This window comes from Vidua chalybeata, chromosome 4, assembly GCF_026979565.1.
Source record: "Vidua chalybeata isolate OUT-0048 chromosome 4, bVidCha1 merged haplotype, whole genome shotgun sequence".
NCBI lineage: Eukaryota > Metazoa > Chordata > Aves > Passeriformes > Viduidae > Vidua > Vidua chalybeata.
This window is the reverse complement of record NC_071533.1, coordinates 50209480-50223252: the sequence shown is the minus strand read 5'-3', so window position 1 is coordinate 50223252 and position 13773 is coordinate 50209480. Positions and strand designations below refer to the sequence as shown.

At 36.1% G+C, this 13773-nt stretch overlaps 1 protein-coding gene across 1 annotated transcript in view; it reads left to right on the top strand.

Annotated features, from left to right (window-relative positions):
* The window catches only part of WDR19 (WD repeat domain 19), a 37072-nt gene that overhangs the window by 21111 nt on the left and 2188 nt on the right, over window positions 1-13773 (top strand). Inside the window, exons 26-33 of the mRNA XM_053940209.1 lie at window positions 1291-1403; window positions 2272-2340; window positions 2706-2783; window positions 7169-7265; window positions 9328-9452; window positions 10109-10190; window positions 10808-10958; window positions 12288-12411. Of these exons, the coding sequence (XP_053796184.1) occupies window positions 1291-1403; window positions 2272-2340; window positions 2706-2783; window positions 7169-7265; window positions 9328-9452; window positions 10109-10190; window positions 10808-10958; window positions 12288-12411 (839 nt within the window). The remainder of the gene's footprint in view (window positions 1-1290; window positions 1404-2271; window positions 2341-2705; window positions 2784-7168; window positions 7266-9327; window positions 9453-10108; window positions 10191-10807; window positions 10959-12287; window positions 12412-13773) is intronic.

Below are 13773 nucleotides of genomic sequence, written 5' to 3'. Positions count from 1 at the left end.
GACCTTGATACAAAATGGAGCATTTCAGTGGTACAGTTCTTGATTTTTGTTCCCTTTTCCTTTTCTCTTGATTCCAGCTCTTTTCTTGCATGCCACTTTTTTTCCTTTTCTACTCTTTAAGATCCTTCATGGCCTCCTCTTGTCTCAGTGAGAAATGGTAAGGAGACGTTACTGAGAAGCTTAGGCCATCAAGCCAGTCAGAGTTTATCTTGTCAATTTGCACCAAATCTTATAGCTTCTGTTTGAGGCTTTGGAGAGTGCCCATTAGCTCCACATATGTATCTCCCAAATTCTCATATTTTCACTTAATCTCTTTGTTTAGACATTGATTTCTTATTGTGAAGGTTATAAAAGCTTGGCAACAGTTGGCTTGGAGATGCGTGGTTGCAGATGATTGTCAAGGTGGCCACAATTGTTCTACAGTTCCTTATGCTTTCTTACTTCTGTCCAAAAGGATGTCTCAAACTGTAATCCAAGTGGGTAGAAAAGGAGTTTAAAACTAATTTTGGAGTAATGGCTGTCTTTGTTTAACATGTGTACAGCAGAATGGAGTCTTGGTTAGAAGACTTTAGTTCTTCCTGCTACCACATGGTTGCATTGTCCCCAGTAGCCTTGCTTTGTACAAGTATGCTTGCATATTCTGAAACTGTGGAAGTGATTCAGGTGATAATCTCATAGTCTTTTGCTCTGCTTTATTGTTGCCAGGACATGATGGAAAAAATCATTATCAGATCATAGCAATGCCCATTTCATTTGCTTTTTCAGAAGAGAATGTAGTGGCAGGATGAGGGGGGATGGTTTTAAACTAAAGGAGAGTAGATTTCGATTAGATATTAGGAAAACTTTCTTTATTGGAGGATGGTGAGGCGCTGGAAAAGGTTGCCCAGAGAAGTTTTGGATGTCCCATCCCTGGAAGAATTCCAAGACCAGGTTGGATGGAACTCTGGGCAAGATGGTCTAGTGAAAGTCCCTGCCCATGGCAGGGGGCTTGGAACTAGATTATCTTTAAGATCCCTTCAAACACAAATCATTCTGTTATTCTATGATTCTGTGAAAAACAGAAATCTCATTATGGTGTAAAACCTATGGAAACAATTATTTCACTATGTTACTAGTTCCTGATGCCTGACATTTAGTCTGATTAAATAGGAAGAAAATGTGTAAGTCAAGCTTTGATTTTCTTTGAATGTCAGTAGAAAAACAAAGTAGAATAGGAATATGTTCATTCAGTAGGGTCTTTATCTTACTTAATAAGAATACCATGCTATCACTCAGGTCTGTCTGTTGCAGGTTCTGAAAATACTACCAATGAAGATTATCAGAGCATTGCACTCTATTTTGAAGCAGAAAAGAAACATTTTCAGGCGGGGAAATTTTTCTTGCTGTGTGGTCAATATGGACGGGTCAGTGCTTAAAGGATATGTCAGTGAAAGTTAAATGTTTATAGAAACTGTTCAAAATACAGACTTCAGGAAAGTTCATATTAGATTTTAAGTGCCTTTACTGATGACATACTGATATTTTTTTAAAAGAGTAAAAACTGTAAGCAAACTATTTATATTTACAGTTATATAGACTGTGTTCTATGAATGATACATTGCCATGCACATATGTTTTTCATAGCAGTAGAAGCTTGAGGTGAATCAATTATATACTATTGTCATTGAGTCTCTGAATATCATGATCTGCAGCAGTAATTTATTTATATTTCATTGTCTTGACCAGTTGCAAAGTAACTAATTAATTTAATTGCTGTAGCATGTCCTAACTGAATGCTTTTTTTAAGAAAAGAAAATCTGTTGATTGACACGCTTTTGATCAGTTACAAGTCTGTGAACTGATGCTTGTTAAATGTTTGACTCTTGCATACTGAACACATACCAAAAAATATGACTGATTTTTGCAAATTATGGCCATTGTAGATGGCAGCTCCTTCAACTGTGGCATGGGGGGGGCTCCATGACATTAAAAACATTATGACATTAATCACATTGTGATTAATTAAAACCCTAATTACATTAATCATTAATTTGTTCTCACCATATTGCTGTGACCATCTTTCACAGTTAGTGGAGGTGTACACCAGGATTTGGCAAAGTCTCAGTTGTTTCTTGCATGAGTATCTGTAAGAGCAGCTGCTACCTCTGTAGTTGAGATAAGCATTCAGTGTGCCACTTTGTTATCAAAATGCAGAGAGAGAGAACTTGATAAAAATTAGAAAAAATGAATTTCATGGGTCTCAATTTTAACTTTTCTTCTGTATAATTTTAGGCATTAAGGCATTTCTTGCAAAGTCCAAGCACAGAAGATAACTTGGCTTTGGAAATGGCAATTGAAACAGTAAGCAATTTTGATAAAACAAAACAATTCTTCATCTTTTTTAGAAGTTTACCTTCATTAATTGTGACATTTTCCCAGCATCACTGAGTGTGTTTGGTTAGATTGCAAATAGAAGAAAACCTGTATCAGTAAAGAAGATATCTAAACATGTCTAAAAATCCCAGCTTAACACATTAGAAAATAAATAGGAACTTCTGCATGTCAAAGCTGATGAACCAAATAATCATCTGTTTTGAACATACAGAATTAAAAAAATCATATTCTAAATCTATCTAGCTTCAGTGCTTTATGGAAGGGCTCCTTATGAGTGAGTTATTTTTCTCTTCTTCCTTCATATCATAATTTCTTGTGTCTTTCTTTGATAGGTGGGACGGGCAAAAGATGAAGCCCTAACAAATCAGCTGATTGACTATCTTATGGGAGAGGGGGATGGCATGCCCCAGGTATTGTATTTTTATCACTGCTATTGTGTTGCATTTCTGTGCTACAAGATATTTTGAGTTTACTTTGTCCTAAAATTCTTGGTAGGCACAGACTGTGCTTTAGCTTTCATCAAGGAGTAAGACTTGTATGATCATTCCATGAGTCATTCACCCAGTAACTCCAGATTCAGAAATATAAGAAAGGAAGCAACTATCTTGGATATAATAATTTTTTCTTCAGTCATCTTTATGAAAGCAGATAGTTGGACAGAAGGAGGTCCAAATTAATGCTTATAATGAGAGTAAGAGACAAAACTTAGCTGTTTGTTGTTGCCAGTTTGCCAGCTAGCTGTTGCTTTTCCCAGATGAACAGTTAATGTGTATGTCTCAAAACAAGCTACAGCACTGATCTCTTCCTGCAGGAGCAGAGTTGGTCTGACTTTTGCAGTGGAAGAAAGTAAGGTACAAAGTAGGAGATGCAGGTCAAAACCCCAAAGTTGACCAGGCTATGAAAGTTCTTGTGTTCAACATCAGTGTAAGGCATAAAATGTTGCAGACATATTTTCAAAATTAGCAGCTCCTTTTTGATTTCTGAATGGGACAGATGATAATAGAGCTTGTTGTACATTCAGTCGTATTTGGGCTTGAGTTCATGGAACTAAGTGGCTGAAGCACATGAAGTTTTACTGCCTGTTACAGCAGACCTGGAATGTGAGCTAAGTGATGAAAGCCAGACCTCAGGTGAGGGCGTTGCAGTCTGCAATCAATTGCTTAGTCAAGGAATTTAGGGTGTCGAACAAAGTCATGGTAAATACAGTCAGGTGCAATGTGATGTATATGGAAGAATAAATTATGCCTTGCTGAGGGCAGTAAGGTTTGGTAATTATGGAGATGACAGGGGCTCAGTGCAAGTTGATTTCACCCCTAATATTTCAGCTGTGGTTTACAATTCTGTTAGGAAATTGGAAACTGTCTCTTTCTACTCTGTATGGATTAAGGATTTGAGATTTTAGACTTTTAGAGACATTGGGCATTTGATAGCCAAGCAAACTGCTTTTGTAAAAGATAAAAAAAGGAGAACCAAACCAAACCTCTATTTCTTTATTATTTACCTTTTACTTTACCTTTAATATGAAATGTGAATTTCAGTAAAATTATGTGAGTAGCAAAACATGGCAAAACAAAAAGAATTCAACTGCAAGAACTCAAAGGGAATTAAGTTGTTGGAGGCACTGGATGAAAAAACTATGCAGTATCAGTGTAAGCAAGACTAATTTCATATTTATGCTGGAAGTTGGGTGGAGAGAAACTGTAGCATCCAGCCTCTTTCCTCAGAACAGCAGTCTAGCTGCCTTGTTCAGAGAAGTCCATGGGACTGGGTAAGGGAAGTGAGCTACAGTATGATCTCCATAGTGAAGACGTTCTAAAGATTTTAGAAAATATTTAGGAATTTTTTGAATGCTATTATTGCTATATTTAACATTGTTTTGAACTTCAGTGTAGAGCTTTGTTGTCCTTATTTAAAAGCTCTCTCTTGTTTTTCTGAATGCTTTAATCCAATCTACCATAGTCTCTCTCAGTGAGTAACAAAATTTTACTCTCTCAAATAATATATATTTGCTTTAAAAGCTACTTTAAAAACAATCATTATCTTCATTATGCTATGGAGACTGTTCTCAAACTTATCAAGCAAGATATTATTGTTTTTAAAAAATAGAAGCTCTGTATCGTGGCATTTTTGTAAAGCTGAAAGTAAGAGTGAATTTAATAGTAGCCATGCAGCAGAAACTTGTTCATTATTTCAAGCATCGATCTTCAAACCACATCATCACTGACAGCAGGCTGATTGCTTTAAATCTTTCACAGCCAACAGTTGTGTGGCATTTTAATAAAATGCCATATTAGCAAAATTATTATGCTCACCAAAATTTTGCTACACAATTGTCTGACTAATTATAATTAGTCAGTGTGATTATGTCAACTATTGTGTTTGTTAACTTTAACATATAAAGATTCTTAATTTGTCATATGCTCTCTTTTGGGGAACACTAACTAGCAAGGTTCTGCTGTTTTCTGTATGCATATTTTCTGAGTACATAAGTTTTAAAAAGAAAAATTAAACTAAAATTATGAGTATCTAATATTAAATCAGATTGCAATAATAAATTTTCCAAAGACCTTAGGAAATTTATTGTATTAGAAAATTCTTTCCTGCATTTTCTGCTTTTTAACTTACTGATTTTAAAGGTAGGAGTATGAAAGTAAAACATGGGACTAATGTTGCTTGAATTACTTTCACTTTTTTCTTCTTTTTTTTTTCTTTTTTGGGGGGGTTGAATAAGTATTTAAAATACATTATTTAAGTCAAATATAATTAGGAACATGGCAAATACCATATAAGACCACTGGTCCATGCTGGGATAGGATCCTTTCCTGCTGCAGCAGGAGAAAGGGGAGAAGCAGCCTGGATGGGAAAGTAGTGCTGTTTTCTGCTAATCATCAATGGAATGGCCATCTGTGACCATTAGGTGATGTCAGAAGTTGGGAAGAATTATGTCATAACCCACTATTTTTACTAATTTTTGGTTTACCCCACTAAGGGGAATAGCAATTTTTCTTTTTAAGGCAGTTTACAGTGGATAAATAATATCTGTTAATGTAAGTAGTTGCAGTTTCTTTATTATCCAGATAACTATTTCATTATTCTTAACTTACAATTCTTATGATGTTCAACCTTTTGATCATGTGTTACTTAAAATTCTGCTCCATCATTAGTTTAGCAGTGATTCCTTTTGGTCACTTAATGTTTTTCATTGTATCTCAAGTTAGAAAGAAGATTTTGTCTTCTGTTTTTTCTTTCTGTTTGTGATTCTTTCTCTTGCCTTTATTTCTGTGATTTTTTTTTTTTTGTAATTTTTTCTTTGCTTCTAAAGTACAATCTAAACTTTGCAGTCATCTTCTCTACAAGGAAATATCTTTATATCTTTAATATTTCTGTTCCCTTGAATTTCTGCTTTTTTTTTTGCTGTGTCTGAGACTTACATACAAAACCCACACAGTATTCCAGAGAATAACACAACATTGATTAATAATATTGTTGTAGTAATTTTTATACCATTTTAACATAGAATACACACTTTGAATGTTTGGATTTACTACTAATATTGCAGAATTGGTTGGTTTGGATTTTTTTGCTAAGCTCTCCTTAAAGTTGGTAGTGTTTTCTTTTTTTAGTTCATTTGTACATTTAAGTTGGAACTATACAATTATATACACTATTTAGCTTATTTTAATCCCAATTTACTAGTTATAAGATTATCATGTACAGGCTTTACTTTTTATTGACCCCATTTTAGAAATCACTGCTAATGATATAAAATAGTGACACTCACCCATTTTTTTGTACCTAATATTTCCTTTTCAACATAAGCAAGTCCATTTTATTTTGCTTTTTATTTTTATACTTCTTTAATTGCAATACATAGACTATTTTTAATAGTCTAATATTTAATATTTACTTTTTCTATTCCTATATTTTATTTTGTATTTTCAGGAATTAGCTCTTGAGGATTTTCTCAAAACCAAACCAACTTTGATTTGTTATCAAAGACCAATTCTTCTTCCTCTCATTTGTGTTTTTTTTTTACTCATCTTCTAGACATTTGAGTACACTTACAAAAATAGAACTCATGTTTGTTTTTTACAATACTGCCATTCTGGTTTTTTAGTTTTGTTTTTAAATTATTCCACTAATTTTCCTGCTGTTAGATGGCCAGTTTTTGGGTGAACTGTTTGCTGCTGCATTTGTCATTCTTGAGTTATGTAATTATCAAAAGTTCCCGGTGTAGCAAATTATAAATTTTATGCATCTTATTAGCTGGTTGTCCTCTCATTTTCAATTTTTTAGCTGTCTTGGATGTCCACCATCTGGTCCCAGAACAATACATTCATTAGGGGCCAGATTTTGTCATCTGCACCCACACTAAGCAATGTTTGCATCTAGATCTGTAACACAATTTCTGGCAAGAGTTCTATTTCTAAAAGGAGTCCCTGGGTTGTTTTCTGACACTGTAAATGCCCACACAGCAGGAGTTGTTTGGTTCCCCCTGTACAACTCTCTTTGTGCATAGTGGTCTGTGGCTTTCTGCATCCCTCCTTGGCAGGGCTTGGCCAGCACCTGCCAGGACTCCCTTGGACCCTTGGCATGGGTGTTCTGTGCCTGGGCAACAGCCAAGCCCTGCAGGTGACTGTGGCATAGCTGGAGTGTGTTCATACAAAGAGCTCTTCATGAAGTAAGCTTGTCTGCTTTCTTTGGAGAATGTGGTGGTGGGAGGAGCAAGTCAAGAAAGTGAATACAGCAGTATGAATTTGGTCAGTATTAATTGCTTTTGTATGATTTTATTCAGGATGCCAAGTACCTGTTCCGCTTGTACATGGCCCTAAAGCAGTACCGAGATGCTGCCAGAACTGCCATAATAATTGCCAGGGAGGAGCAGTGTTCAGGTAAATCTGTTTTCTCCGATGTGATGGCATCTCTCATGCTGCCTCCTTAGGATGCTGTTATTTGTGTAGGATTCTATTTAGAGAAGACATGTACCGGTGCTTTTAATTATATTCAAGTTCAGTTTTGAATTTGAAAATAGACTTGAGGAAAACCTGTGGGCTCACTACTTGTATATTAAATATTGGGAAAAAAAGAAACTTGTGGAAAATATCTGTGGTTTTTATTACATTCAAGTAAACATAGTGATTAAGACAGCCTGTGACTTTACCTTTCTGTGTATTACAGGTCATAGAATTGCCATTTATACATATGGTTTCTGGTTTGGTACTGATCTTTTAGTCTTAGCACCTGACTTTTATCAGTGGAAGATGGGCAGAGGAGTTGATTTCTGTTGAAGGACCAGACATATGCTTACTTTAAGCTTGGTTTTCCTTTGTAATGAAACAGAAAAATAGAATGAAATAGAAATAGAAAAAATAAGAAGTTAGAGGGCTAGAAGCAAAATAGCTGCCACCTCCATTATTCACTCTCCTCTGTAGCCATGGCAACAACCCTACCACAACACTGCTTGCTTTTCATTTCAATTATGTAAAAAGAAAATTCTATAAAGGAAAAATAGCAGTCTTGGGAATAACCCTGGCAAATTAACATTTATGGGCTGCTCCTCAGAACTGGGCTAAGGAGTGGAAAAACCTCTGAAACCCTTGGCAAGCAAATCTCCTAATCTATCATAGAAGTGAATAATGCATTTGTGCTAATTATAAAATCAGGAAATGCAAAGGTTCAAGGGTTTAAATATTTACTAGCATCTCTGAATCTGAAAACTTGTATCTAAAATGCAGTATCCCATTGTGTATTTCATATTCCCTAGTAGTATAAATGTGTTTGCAACAGTGTAATAAGAAGCACAATGTTTGTCTCATTAAAAACACCAATCTTGCAGTAAATGTTTCTTCTGGAGAGGCAGTTTTACATCAGCCCCCTCTTCTTTCAGCAGATTTCAGTGAGCTTGATTGTGAAATTTGCACTAATATAGTTTGTTCTTTCCTTAAAAATCCATCTAATAAAAATATTTTAAGTCATACTGCTTGGTATTTTTCTTTGGGTATGCCATTTTAAGTGGAGTTTTCCTTGAAGTTGTTTTTATGTAATCACTTGATTTTAAGACTGTATTATACTGAGAGTTAGTAATAGAATATAAAAGAATAATGTTGTTTTCCAGCAACTAATTCTGAAGTGATATTTAGCTGTCTCACACAAATTTCATATTTTGATTCAATTGTAGTGTATAACAAAACATTACTAATTGCTCTGTAGAGTGAAAACATCTGCTGATAGAGATATATAGGGAGGCAAAGGAAAACATTTGCTGAAATAACTAGAATGTCCTTTAAATGCTTCCAGCTGCAAAGAGTATGACATTCTCAGCCTCTAATAATGCAAAAAAACCCCAAACAATCAGCAAAACAACCCCAAAACAAAAGAAGAAAAAAACAACTAAGAATAGACTAATTGCATAACACTTCTTGATTTCAGGTACATTGATAATTTCATGAAATCCTGTGGTTTCAGGACAATCCTCCATCGTAACCTTGAAACAGTATAACTGCGTGAAGTAACATTTAAATTTTAACTGGCCCTTGACAGGTTTTGGGTTCAGTTGCAGAGGAAAGGAGTTGCCAAAGCAAATGATCAAGTTAAAGTATACTGAATTAACATTTAAAAAGTAGCTTTTGAATATCTGACATTGAAGAACAACAACAAAAAAAAAATCTTTAAATGCTCTAAAAACACCTTCCACTATTAAAGTTCATCATCCTGCCATCATAGTATATTTTGCTACTGTTTAGACTACTTCTCCCAGTGTAATTTTTTTTTTAACTTCCTGGCTGATACTGTTTAGGTTACTGTGACAGGCAGCTGCTTGTGACTTTCCAAAGAAATTATCATGCAGTGGTTTTATTTAAAGGATCAACATAACTTCAGCTTCCCTATATGTCATTGGTAAAGATATTGTTATGAAAAATTAAATTTACTGTTAATTGTTTGGGTTTTTTTAAGGGAACTATCGAAATGCACGTGATGTTCTTTTCAGTATGTATTCAGAGTTAAAGACCCAGAAGATTAAAATTTCTTCTGAAATGGCTACAAACCTTATGATTCTACACAGCTATATTTTAGTGAAGGTAAGGAACTGAGAAATTGAATTTATATGTAAGTTGCACAGTGTCTGATTTATTGAACTGTGTATGAATGTTCTGTGTACATAAATTATATTGTCGTATAGATTGTATCACAGAATCCAAGTGCTTGCTAACAGCAAGCTTCAGGAGCACAATCCATAGTTGTTTCTGCCTCTTTGAGTAGCATATTCTTTTTTTAAATACTGAATAATTGAAAATTACATATGGCTTCTTGCTTTTCTTTTGCATTCCTGCATACAAATACTATGCTACAACTATTTATTATTGTTGTTGTTGTATTTGAGGTTATTATCCATAAACAGATCACTGCTTTTCTGTAAATGAAATTAAGCAGGAGCTCAAATGATTTTTGTTTGTTAACCCATGGATACCCATCAGGATATCCATTCCTACAGCCAGCTTCAGCCTCCCTCTCTACCAGCAGTGAGGCAAGAGCTGCAAGTGGTGGGCTGAAGGCCAGAAAGACTGGGGAAGAGCCATGCTGAGGTCTCTGGTCCCTTCTGTAGTCCAGCTCTGCTCAGATTCATGAAGGAGCTGTTGGCACGCAGCTCCCAGCAGGATGAATGATTGCCAAGAAGAGGCTGCAGGAATCACTCTCCAATGGCTGCAGTAAATGTGGTTTGTTTGCTGCGTTTCAGATTCACGTGAAACGTGGTGATCACATGAAGGGAGCACGGATGCTTATACGTGTAGCCAACAACATCAGCAAGTTCCCATCACGTAAGTGCTGACAGCAGGGGAGCTGTGCTCTGCAGGGTAACTCATTAATCAGCACTGCACTGCAAGGTTCATCCTCCCCCTGTGGGCAACAACAGAGTGTAACTACACAGTGTGCTCTGCATCCTCCTCCAGGCAGCTCTTCCATACACAGCCTCCAGGATGGGATCCTCACCAGCACTTCCATCTGTCCTCACTTCACTGCAGTACTGAGCAGCCTGAACCACACACAGTCTTAGGATTGTGTGTAATGAACTGACTGGTTCTGGGACTTCATCACAAAATTTTAGTTGATCTTTTTTAAAAAATATTTTTGGGTACATGGAAAATGTACACTACAAGGTAGGCTTTAAAGAGTGCAGACAAGATTTGGGAGGAATGGTTAAAATCAAAACATTCTTGCTGCCATGCTGAACTTCAGGAGTGTGAGGCAGTGAGAGGTGAAACAATGGTTTTCTTGTACATGGTTCCAGGAATACCCCAAATTGTGCAGCTGTGTACCATGACAAAGTAGAAAATAGTCTTTTCCATCAGTACTTTTTTAGCTGTATTTGCTTAAAGGTTTTAAACATTATTATTGGTAAATAAATATTTGACATCATTGTTTCATTCTATTACAGATATTGTGCCAATCTTGACTTCAGCTGTGATTGAATGTCACCGAGCAGGGTTGAAAAACTCAGCCTTCAGTTTTGCTGCTATGTTGATGAGACCAGAGTATCGGAGTAAAATAGATCCAAAATACAAAAAGAAAATTGAAACAATGGTCAGGTGAGTGATGCTAATCAAGTGCACACAGCTTTTATTTCAAGGCTTTATTTGCAATGCTGTTTTTGATCATAAAGCCTGTAGACTGTTTTCACATTATTCCACTGTCTTATATTTGAAAGGCTAAGAACCATTTTCCACCCTTGAGATTTAAAATTTTCCTTTGAATGTGATAAGCCTTAAATGCAAGGTGCATTTAAAATGCTTCCTAACCAGCAATAGTCTTCCTAACCATCTTCTCCCTACAGACACAAGTGCAGCCAGACAGGTTTAGTTGGTTTCTAGTTGAGACTCCACAGCCAAACTCTTGGCTATTACAGCAGCAGCATTGTGCTCTTCTTTAATTTAGATGACTAAATGACTAAGATGAAATAGAATGGGAGGGCAAATAAAATATATTCATTCCTGACATTTTCTTCCTTATCTGAAGTTTTGTTTTGATCCTAGTCAATATTTTCTGCCAGAGGAGGAAGCATAGGTTATTGTAGAAGAGCAGGGCAAGCATATGCAACACTTTTGTCATTTATTCTACTAGGCTCTAACCAAGGTTCAGTGATCTGCTGAGCTCATACTGGTGGTTTAGGTATTTATTTATGAAGTCTGTAAGCTCTCCATGAGCTTATCGAATCGCTCTGCTTAAACTCCTGTAAATATTTAATGACAGTTGATTCCTGCAACAAGTTCCATTGTGTCAAGACTGGTCTCTAGCTAGTTTAAGGCCTTGTTGTTTTCCTCTTGGGAGAGATTTACCCTTTTCTGTGTCATTTATGATTTTAAACATCTCCATGTTTTATTTATTTCCCTTCTATCAGTTATATCTTTCCAGGACCTGAAGAGTCTCATCTTACATAGCTTTTTTATGGATACTAGTTTTTATGGTGTTTCTCTGAAACTCTTCTTACTACTCTTCTGCCTTTTTGGAGGCAGTTAGAAGTTCTATAATCCTATCAGGAAGCCAGTTTTTTGGTACTCCAGTTCTTTGTGGTCCTGCCACAGAAAAACTCTGAAACAAGGAACCATAGCTTTATAGTCAATACATATAGACCCTGAGTTTTGAAATGTTATAAAGTGTTAGGATTAGTTACACCTTTTAAAAGGTGATGGCGTTTCTAATTAAAGGGAAAATTGCCTATTATTTCTGAGTTGACATGATTCTGATGAAGCTTGGGTGATAGTTAAAAGGAAGGAGCTAATAGAATGTAAAATAGCAGCTGGAAGCTATGCAAGTAACTCAAAGGAAAAACACTTGCTAAATATCAAAGGCATTGTAAAACAGCTTTGTTAAGTTCAATCAGCTTGAGGGTTTTATTCACAGCTGTATCTATGTTTTAGACGTCGGGACACAAGTGAGATAGAAGAGCCAACAACAGCCTGTCCCTACTGTGCTTTCCAACTCCCAGAGTGTGAACTACTGTGTCCCAGCTGTAAAAACAACCTTCCATACTGCATTGCAACTGTGAGTGTCTGCTGTGCTTTCTGCACTGTGACAGTAAAGGCAAAGCTGCTTTCCCTTCTAAAATAAGTTTATTTGAACTTCTTCAGTTTGCTAGTGGATCCAAGCTAGATATTTTTATGCATTTATGGGTTTTTCTAATCTGCTGGCAAATTTCTTTTTGTCTTTGACTATCAAAAGAGTGTCCTCACTTGCCACCTACAAGTAGCAGGCACTTGATGGTGCCAGTAAATTCAGGAAGTCATTCTGGGAGACTTCACCTTCCTGAGAAAGCAGGTGCAGCACCAGGAATCCCCAGCACGCACACTTGGGGCAGTTGGTGCACTTGGGAGAACCCAGGCTAGTGCTGCTGATCCCTTCCCAGCTCAGCCATTTGCCCAGGGGCTCTAGTGCTCAGAGAACTAACAGAAGTCCCTCTTTCCTTTTCCATGTAGAGGAGCTTGTGGATGGCACAGCTCTCCTCCCCTAAGCTACCAAGACTTAAAATTTAAAGAAATTTAAAAACCAAATCAACCAACTGAACAAAAAAACCAACAAAACTTCAAAAAGCTGTTTTGGGGAATTTTTAAGCACACCCAATGCTAATGCTTCAGGCAGTGACTTCAACATTTCTTACATTACTCATCCCTACAGAAATGAGAGGTTCTAACATTTTTTGTTTCTTTAGAGTACACTGAAAAGGTAGGGATGGCATACATTCCTGGTGGAAGTTACTGTACAGCTACATATACATATACATATGTAATTATGTATAACTAACATAATTTTTACTGGGTTCACGTGAATTGTCATACTAAAATTGCAGGGGAAAGAAGGGAATTTACTTGAACAAGAAACAAATGTTAGAGTTAACATTCTTTATTAAAACTAAAGAATTAAGTCTCACCAAAAAAAATTAATATCCATTATGTGGGGATCGTTTTGCACTATTGGTTTAGCAGAATAAGGTAACAGGTATACTTTAGAAGTAATATCTTTAGGAAAACAAAGGGGTTTAAATATAACTTTATAAGCCAAACACAATGTACACATTTATGTTGCACAATATTTATTTAGGCTCCATCTTGACCACAGTTTGTTTATGTCACAGTTGTTTGTAGACATTAAGACTGTGGCATTTTCAAATATCTAATGAGAGTCAGTGTCAAAAGTCTGCTGTTGCATATTGTATTAGAGCATAAATGTCTTGGTATAGTTCAAGGTGCTGCTGGATTTTTATAGCATTAAAAAGATACATACAAATTCCTTCTATCAAAAATAAACTAGTAAACTGTAGCAAAAAAGAGAAAATGTAAAGAGGCAAAGGCCAGGCAGGCTCACAAACTTGACTGCTGATGTGACCTACTGGGCTTAGGTGCTGTTGCT